At 47.3% G+C, this 9,611-nt stretch overlaps 1 protein-coding gene across 1 annotated transcript in view; it reads left to right on the forward strand.

The window, feature by feature from the left end:
• Window positions 1-9,611, forward strand: part of ncf4 (neutrophil cytosolic factor 4) — a 57,393-nt gene that overhangs the window by 11,940 nt on the left and 35,842 nt on the right. The window contains exons 3-4 of the mRNA XM_048617356.1: window positions 1,126-1,228; window positions 3,540-3,610. Of these exons, the coding sequence (XP_048473313.1) occupies window positions 1,126-1,228; window positions 3,540-3,610 (174 nt within the window). The remainder of the gene's footprint in view (window positions 1-1,125; window positions 1,229-3,539; window positions 3,611-9,611) is intronic.

Genomic DNA, 9,611 nt, shown 5'->3' on the forward strand with positions numbered 1-9,611 from the left:
TGAGGGAGTGCCGCACTGTCGGAGGGTCGTACTGAGGGAGTACCGCACTGTCGGAGGGTCAGTATTGAGGGAGTGCCGCACTGTCGGAGGGTCGTACTGAGGGAGTAGCGCACTGTCGGAGGGTCAGTATTGAGGGAGTGCCGCACTGTCGGAGGGTCAGTATTGAGGGAGTGCCGCACTGTCGGAGGGTCGTACTGAGGGAGTACCGCACTGTCGGAGGGTCAGTATTGAGGGAGTGCCGCACTGTCGGAGGGTCAGTATTGAGGGAGTGCCGCGCTGTCAGAGGGTCAGTACTGAAGGAGTGCCGCACCGTCGGAGGTGTCACCATTCAGATGCCCTCTCAGGTGGATGTAGAAGATCCCGTGGCACTATCGTGAAAAAGGCCCTGGTCCCTGGACAATACTTATCCCTCAATCAGTATTCAAAAGAACAGATTCTCTGGTCATTATCACACTACCATTTGTGGGATTGTGATCTGTACAAATTGGCCATTGCATTGCCTACTACAACAGTGACCTCAATTCCAACAAATACTTCACTGGCTGTGGAGTCCTGAAGCTCTGAGGGGGGGATCAAGTGAAATTCAACTCGGAACAAGGAACAGTACAGCACGGGAACAGGCCCTTCGGCCCACCAAATCTGTGCCAAGACATGATGCCTTTCTAAATTAAAAACCTTTTGCCCCTATGCGGTTTTTTTCGCTGCCTATTCATGTTTCTGCCAAAATGCCTCTTAAACATTGCTATTGTATCTGCTTCTACCATTTGCTCTGGCAGCGTGTTCAGGTACTCACCACCCTCTGTGTAAAAAAAACTTGCCTCTCCCATCTTTAAACTTTCCCACTTTTACCTTAAACATATGTCTGCCAGTTAATTGACATTTCTACCCTGAGAAAAAGACTCCAACTATCTGTTCTATCTACGCCTCTCATAATTTTGTAAACTTCTATCAGGTCGTTCCTCAGCCTCTGACGTTCCAGTAAAAACAAAGCAAGTTTGTCCAAGATAGTAAGAACTGCCGATGCTGGAGTCAGAGATAACACAGTGTGGAGCTGGAGGAACACAGCAGGCCAGACAGAGTCAAGAGGAGCAGGAAAGTTGATGGTTCGGGTCGGGACCCTTCTTCAGAAATGTCAACCTTCCTGCTCCTCTAATGCTGCCTGGCCGCCTGTGTTCCTCCAGAACGACACTGTGTAATATGTGCCGGAGGCAGGATGACTTCGCAAAAGGTTACATCGGGTCTTGCTCTAGTTATTAAGATTTAAACTGAAAATGATTCACTTTGTCAGGAATGTGCTGCCTGAAAGGGCTGTGGAAGCAGATTTAAGATCATTTTCAAAACCAAATAAGGATAAACGATTGGAAAGGGAAACAATAATGCAGGCTATGGAGAAATTACATGGAAGTGGGACTGATTTGACAGCTCTCCCAAGGGGCTGGCACAGGACAGCATGGTGGCTGAGTGGTTAGCACTGCTGCCTCATAGCGCCAGGGACTGGGATTAGATTCCAGCCTTGGGTGACTATCTGTTTGGAGTTTGCACGTTCTCCCTCTGTCTGTTTGGGTTTCCTCCCACAGTCCAAAGATATGCAGGTTAGGTAGGTTGGCCGTGGGAAATGCAAGGGTAGGCTAGTGGGGTGTGATGCTGTTTGGAGATTTGGTGTTGACTTGACGGGCCAAATGGCCTGCTTCCACATTGTGGGGATTCTATCACGAATGGACTGAAAGGCTTTCTTCTGCGCAGTTCTCGGATTATTAAAATTCCCCCTCCCGGAATAGCGTGTTGGTTGCAAGCCTTTACATTTCTAGCTCTCTGACAGATGGCCCCAACATCTGGTGCTGCCTGGCAAGATTGAATCATTCTGAAAGTTGATATCGCATAGCGGTGATATCACTGTACTAATAAACCAGGGGCCAAGTTTTCAAATTCCACTGTAACAGTTCTTCCAGCAGCAGCTGAGGGAGGTCACTGAGCAGGGCATTTAGAGCAGCTGAACCAATCCTCTCTGGAGGAAAGGATAACTTTTTGGGGAAGCAGATCTCAATCTTCAAACAGAAGGAAAAAAAAGATTTCCTCAACCCGATTCCATGTATGCAATGTGCCTTCCTTCCTAAACCTTAATTTCCCTTCATTTGTGATGACTTGATGCTAGTGGAATAAGGAATCCCTGCTTCATGATCTTTGGGCCATCCTCCTGTTCAAGTTGCATGGTACACCACCATTGTGTTATCTCTTCACGTTTTCATGCCAGTGTGCTTTTAAGAGGCATACTCATGATATCATCACTGCATCATAGCATGTGACCAGAAGAAATTATACCCTATCTTACCTGGGATCACTTGAGGCATCACACTCTACTGGGAGCATGCTGCCCTGTGGTACCCTAGTATTTTAATATTAACCCAGACATTTAGGTGCCTGGGAAATGTAATGTTTGCACAATATTTTGCTGTGATGAATGTCTGTTGGATTCTTCAATACCACCATATCCATTCTCAGTTTCTTATATTATGACAAATAACCTCCTGACTCCTCAAAGCCTGTCCACCATCTACAAGGCACAAGTCAGGAGTGTGATGGAATACTCCCCACTTGCCTGGATGGGTGCAGCCCCAACAACACTCAAGAAGCTCGACACCATCCAAGACAAAGCAGCCGCTTGATTGGCACCACATCCACAAGCATCCACTCCCTCCACCACCGACGCTCAGTAGCAGCAGTGTGTACTATCTACAAGATGCACTGCAGAAATTCACTGAAGCCTCCCCAGATATCAGCTTCCGAACCTCTCTCATCTAGAAGGATAATAGCAACAGATGCATGGAAACATAATACTTGCAAGTTTCCCTGCAAGCCACATTCCAAAGCTAGATCGCTTTCCTCCAGTGTCACTCAGTGGAACACGTGGAACTCCCTTCCCAACAGCATCCTGGATCTACCTATCCCATATGGACTACAGTGGTTCAAGAAGGCAGCTTAACACCTTTGTCCTGGATGGTGTCGAGCTTCTTGAGTGTTGTTGGGGCTGCACCCATCCAGGCAAGTGGGGAGTATTCCATCACACTCCTGACTTGTGCCTTGTACATGGTGGACAAGTTTTGGGTAATTAGGGAGGAGCAATAAATGTTGGTCCAGCCGGTAATCCTGTGAATGAACATTTTTTTTTAAAAGCAAGGGCTAGAAAAGAGAGAGAGGTTGCCTCAAAATAGTGGTGCATTGTCTCTAAGTTTTGCATTGAAAAACTGGACCGTCAGTGTGATCTGTGGCTGTAGTTGATGTGAAGCAAGGACGGGCAGGTCGCAAAACCTACCTGGAGTGCTGGCTCCTCGATCTTCTGCCAACAAACCACCTCCAGTCACACGGCCTGTTCTCATCTCCACTGGGATTAGGGCCTGTATACTGACTGGAATATTTTGCAGCAATCTCTGTAGGGTGATATTCTGTGTGCAAGTGGGCGGGCTAGATGTTTCTTGACTCAGATCAATCCCTTCCCCTTTGTTTGTCCCATTTCTAACAGGCTGTCCTTGTTTTTGTCTTAGGGAAAGTCTTTATCGGCCACAAACAGGAAATTGCAGAGAAGCGGATTCCAGATCTCAACATTTACATGAAGGTGGGAAATGTCTTCAGAAGCGCAACGGCTTCATTATTGCTGTTTTCTCTCCTTGTCTCACTCCTTGCTTTTTCTGTTCCCTTCCATCTTTCACTTCCATTGCTTTTTTGACATTGTTGAGCTTTTCCTTGGTCTCTCTGTCTCTCTCCCTCCCTCTCTCTCATCGATGTAACCCATGAAGGGTTTGGAGAAAGTAAATCAGGAGGAACAGTTACCACTGTCGAAAGGGATGGTAACCAGAAGGCCGAATTGAACAAATGAACAAATGAACAAATGCAGCACAGGAACAGGCCCTTCGGCCCTCCAAGCCTGTGCTGACCATCAAGCCCTAATTAATCTAAAAACAAACCTGCCATTTTTCGATCCGTATCCCTCTATTCCCTCCCTATTCATGTACCATTCTAGCCGCCTCTTAAATATCTTCAATGTGCCCACTTCCACCACCTCTTCTGGTATTGCATTCCAACCTGCTACGACTCTCGGTGTGAAAAACTTCCCTCACACATCTCCCTTAAACTTTCTCCCTCTATCCTTGAACCTGTGCCCCCTTGTAATTGAAACTTCAACCCTGGGAAAGAGCCTCTGACTATCCACCCTATCTACGCCTCTCAGAATTTTGTAGGCTTTTATCAGATCTCCTCTCAGCCGCTGTCTTTCCAGTGAAAATAATCCCAGTCTTTTTAACCTTTCCTCATAGGCGATGCCCTGGAGACTGGGCAACATCCTGGTGAACATTCTCTGCGCTCTCTCCAAAGCTTCCACATCCTTCTGGTAGTGTGGTGACCAAAACTGCACACAGTAGTCCAAATGCGGCCTAACAAGGGTTTTATATCGCTGCAATGTGTTTTGCCAACTGTTGTTCTCCATGCCACAGGCAATGAAGGCAACCATGCCATATGCCTTCTTAATCACTTTGGCCACCTGTGTTCCACTTTTAGGGAACTGTGGACCTGCACACCCAGATCTGGGTATTAATGTTCCTAAGGGTTCTGCCATTTACAATATAATTCACACCTAAATTTGATCCTCCAAAATGCATCACCTCGCATTTGTCTGGATTAAACTCCATCTGCCATTTCTGTGCCCAAGTTGCCAATCTATCTATATCCTGTTGTATACTTTCACAATCGTTGCCACTATCAGCAACTCCACCAATCTTCGTGTCATCTGCAAACTTGGTTATCAGACCACCCACATTTTCCTCCAGATCATTTCTATATACTACAAACAACAGAGGGCCTAAGACTGATCCCTGTGGAACACCACTAGTTACCAGTCTCCATTCTGAAAAACATCCTTCCACTGCTACCCTCTATCCTCTATGACCGAGACAGTTTTGTATCCATCTAGCCAGGCCACTGTTTTAAAAAATCTTGGGTGGGGTGTGGGAGTCACTGCCAAAGCCGGCACCTATTGTCCATCCCTAATTATCCCAGAAAACGTGATGCACATAGAGTCATCGAATTCGGAAAAGGCCCTTTGGACCATCATTCATCAAGCACTTATCTATTCTAAACCCATTTTCCAGCACTAGACCTTGTATGCTGCAATACCTCAAAGTGATTCTCTAAATATTTCTTAAATGTCCTGCCTCTACCACTTTGAGTTCCAGATACCTTCATCCTTTGGATGCAAGAATTATCCATGCACTGCCCTCTAAGCCCCCTGCCCTTTGCCTTAATCCTGTGCCCCTAGTTATTGACTCCTCTACTAAGGGAAAAGGTTTCTCCCTGTTAACGACCCCCATAATTTTGTACACCGCTTCATGAGCCGCCATCTTCAACAGCTGCAGCCCCTGGGGTGGGGGTTATACCTCAGTGCCATTAGAAAGGGAGGTCGAGGATTCTGATCCAGTGACAGTGAAGGAACGGTGATATATTTCCAAGTCGGGGTGGTGTGTAGCGTGGAGGGGAGCTTGCAGGCAGTCATATTCCCATGCAGATGCTGCTGTTCACCATCTGGATGGCAGTGGTCATGGGCTTGGAAGGTGCTGTCTAAGGATCTTTGGTGAATTTCTGCAGCCCGTTTCATAGATGGTGCATGCAGACTATCCCTAATCAGCCTTTCCAAATGCTTGTAGATCCTATCTCTCAAGGATCCCCTCCATCAACTTACTCACTACTGATGTTGGGCTCCCTGGTCTGTAGTGCCCTGGCTTTACCTTTACCTTTAAAATAATGGCACAACATTAACCACTGGGCATTGGTGGGGGAGGGAGTGGATGTGTGTAGGTGTGGTGCCAGTCAAGCTTCTTGAGTGTTGTTCGAGCTGCACCCATCCCAGGCAAGTGGGGAGTATTCCATCACATTCCTGACTTGTGCCTTGTAGATGGTGGACAAGTTTTGGAGAGTCAGGAGATGAGATACAACTCACTGAATTCCTCGCCTCTGATCTACTCTTGTAGCTGCAGTCTTTACAGGAAGTAGTGATCTGCACTGTCAGGTTTATGGAGTTTGGAAGATTGTGTTTGAATATGAGTGTAGCAGGATCCACTTCATCAAAGTCATTAGAGACAGCAGGAGGTTAGTGAGGGATATTGGAGGATAGTTCATTCATGATAGCAATCTAGAGATTTCTCATCGGGGCTCAGAAACTGGGAATGGGGACCATTACTGAGTCCTGAACCTTCAATGAAAGCTATAATGTCCCAATTAATGAAAGGTCTGGGAGCAAGCCTGTCGTCCAATCAGGGACAGAGGGCCAGATTCTAACACTAAGGGCCGGAGAGAAGATCTTCCTGGATTCAGAGATCGTTGGGCCCAGCAGTTGAGCTGGGATCGGCCAATGTGAACATGGAGCCAACGAGGGCCAAGGGAGCTTTGTGATTCCATAAAGAGCTATAGCTGTCCAACCACGATCCCTAAAGGAGACAAAGCCATTGCTTTATGTTCAGTATGGCTCCAGGGGTTGAGAGGGGAAGAAGGTGCCTTGCAACAGTCAGTGCTGGGTAAGTTGTTGGTGGGAATTCTGAGAGACAGAATCTACATGCATTTGGAAAGGAAATAACTGGTTAGGGATAGTCAGCATGGCTTTGTGCGTGGGAAATTGTGTCACATAAATTTGATTTAACACAGTACGGAGCTGGAGGAACACAGCAGGCCAGGCAGCATCAGAGGTGCAGGAAAGTCGACGTTTCGGGTCGGGACCCTTCTTCAGAAATGGGGAAGGGGGAAGGGGGCTCAGATATAAATAGAGATGGGGGAGTTGGGCTGGGGAAGGTAGTTGGGATAGTGTTAGATGAGTGCAGGTAGGGAGTGGTGGGGATTGGTCAGTGTGGTGGGAGGGGTGGATAGGTGGGAGAGAAGATGGACAAGTTGCGTCAGGTCAAGGAGGCGGGATGAGAGGGAGGGTTGGACAAGGGACGAGGCCGGGGGTGGGGAGATTTTGAAACTGGTTAAGTCCATATTTAGGCCGTTGTGTTGTAGGCTCCTGAGATGGAATACGAGGTGCTGCTCCTCCAGTTTCTGGGTGGCATCATTGTGACATTGGAGGAGGCCCAGGATGGACACGTCATCCAGGAGTGGGAGGGGGAGGTGAAATGGTTCGTGACTGGAAGGTGTTGTCATTTGTCGCATACAGAGTGCAGGTGCTGTACAAAATGGTCTCCGAGCCTCTGCTTGGTCTCACCAACATAGAGGAGGCCACATTGGGAACAGAGGATACAGTAGACCATATTGACGCATGTGCAGGTGAACATCTGTCTGATGTGGAAGGTTCATTTGTAGAGCACCTGTGCTCTGTATGCGACAAATGACAACACCTCCCAGTCGCGAACCATTGCAACCCCCCCTCCCACTCCCTGGGTGACATGTCCATCCTGGTCCTCCTCCAGTGTCACAATGACACCACCAGAAAACTGGAGGAGCAGCACCTCGTATTCCGTCTGTTCACCTAATCACCAGAGATAGAAATGTGTGAGAGAAACAGCATGTGACTCGAGGGGCATGGGAGATATAGAATGTCTGCCAGACCCTGTCTCTCTCATGTCTGGAGACAATCTTGCTCTTAATGAGCGAGCAGAGGCCTTCCTGAAGACATGGGCCCAAGTGAATAGTACCCACCAGTATCACCCTCTCCTTCAAACTGAAACGCAGCAACTGACAAACGAGGAATCTTCAACTCATTATCAAAACGGTGAACTGCAAGTGAGTGGCTGAACTGTAACAGAACCAGAATGGACTTCACCTCAGAAACTGCGTCCAAGTTACAGTCACCAAGAAATCCCAGAGACATTCAGAGCTGGGTGGCACTGTAGAGAAAGGCCAGGAAGCTAACCCCACAAGGACAAGTTCATGAAAAGTGAGAAAAGACTGGAACGAAGACAGAGAGAGATAATTCTAACTGATTGCAATATGAACAAAAAAAGAAATGCACAGAGATTGTTGGAGAAACTCAGCAAGTCTGGCAGCATCTGTGGAGAGAGAGATAGAGTTACCACGTTGAAGTAACTGCACAGAGGCCACTATCCCATCCCCAAGTCGCCCTTTATTTACACGGGCACAGTACATGGATTCTGAACCAGCCAGCTGAGAGCCAATCCTGAGAATGAGGAGAATCCTTGAGACTCCTGTTTATTTTCTTTTCCTGAATTTAAGAGATTCTGAATCCCCTGTTTATTTTTTTTTCCTTTTTTTTTCTCCTGATTGTATTTTATTCTCTTTTTCTCACACACCCACATTGTCTACATGTATGTTAAGTGCAGTGACTCAGTGAAGACACCATTGTGCAAAAAAAAGTTTTACGCAATATTTCCACCACTAGGAAAGCACCCATGCGACCACTGAAATAGTAGCGAGACTTCTGTATATATCTGTCAGCCAGAGCTCCCTGATTGGCCCAGGTTAACAGCTCCAATTGGGGAATTCATATTTTAGGAGGTGCAGCTGGCTGCTCTCATTCCAATCACTACATGTTTTGAGTCAGTATGACTTTTCTTCAGAATTCTGTTCTTCAGAGAACTCTTCAGAATTCTGAAGAAGAGTCACACCGCGCTCAAAACATTAACTATTTCTTTTTCCATATATGCTGCCAGACCTGTTGAGTTTCTCCAGCACTCCTTGTATTTCTTCCAGATTTCCAGCATCTGCAGCATGTGGCTTTTGTGTGGGATTGTAAAGTAGATATTTGCAGTTTTGTCTATACGAGTTTGTTTTTCTATTCATGTCAGACAGACTACATAGTGGGTGATTTGTAACCATCCATTGTACGCCCCTGCCTAACAATTAAAATGACTCCTTGAAGGCTGTAATTAGGGCTTATTTCAGAGAGGCTTGGAAGATGCTAAATCGTGTGAGATAAGATTTATTCAGAATGGTTCAAACAGATTCAGGGACAGACTGAAGAAAATGTCCTGAAATGTTTTCTCCACTGAAGGCACTGGTTAATGATGTGGCATGTTCCCTGAACATTGGTTGTCATTCTGGTACCTCATAGAATCACTGCAGTGTGGAAGCAGGCCTTTCGGCCCATCGAGTCCACGCCAACCCTGCAAAGGGCACCTCACGCAGACCCATCCCCCTTACCCTATCCCTGTAACCCTGCATTTCCCACGGCTAACTCACCTAAGCCTGCACATCCCTGGACAGTATGGGGTAATTTAGCACGGCCAATCCACCCTAACCTGTACATCCCTGGACACTATGGAGTAATTTAGCAAGGCCAATCCACCCTAACCTGCACATCCCTGGACACTATGGGGTAATTTAGCAAGGCCAATCCACCCTAACCTGTACATCCCTGGAGACTATGGGGCAATTTAGCACGGCCAATCCACCCTAACCTGCAAATCCCTGGACACTATGGGACAATTTAGACGGCCAATCCACCCTAACCTGCACATCCCTGGGCACTATGGGGTAATTTAGCACGGTCAATCCACCCTAACCTGCACATCCCTGGGCACTATGGGGTAATTTAGCACGGCCAATCCACCCTAACCTGCACATCCCCGGGCACTATGGGGTAATTTAGCACGGCCAATCCACCCTAACCTGCACATCCC

Source organism: Rhincodon typus, chromosome 37 (assembly GCF_021869965.1).
Source record: "Rhincodon typus isolate 14 chromosome 37, sRhiTyp1.1, whole genome shotgun sequence".
In the NCBI taxonomy this organism is placed as follows: Eukaryota; Metazoa; Chordata; class Chondrichthyes; order Orectolobiformes; family Rhincodontidae; genus Rhincodon; species Rhincodon typus.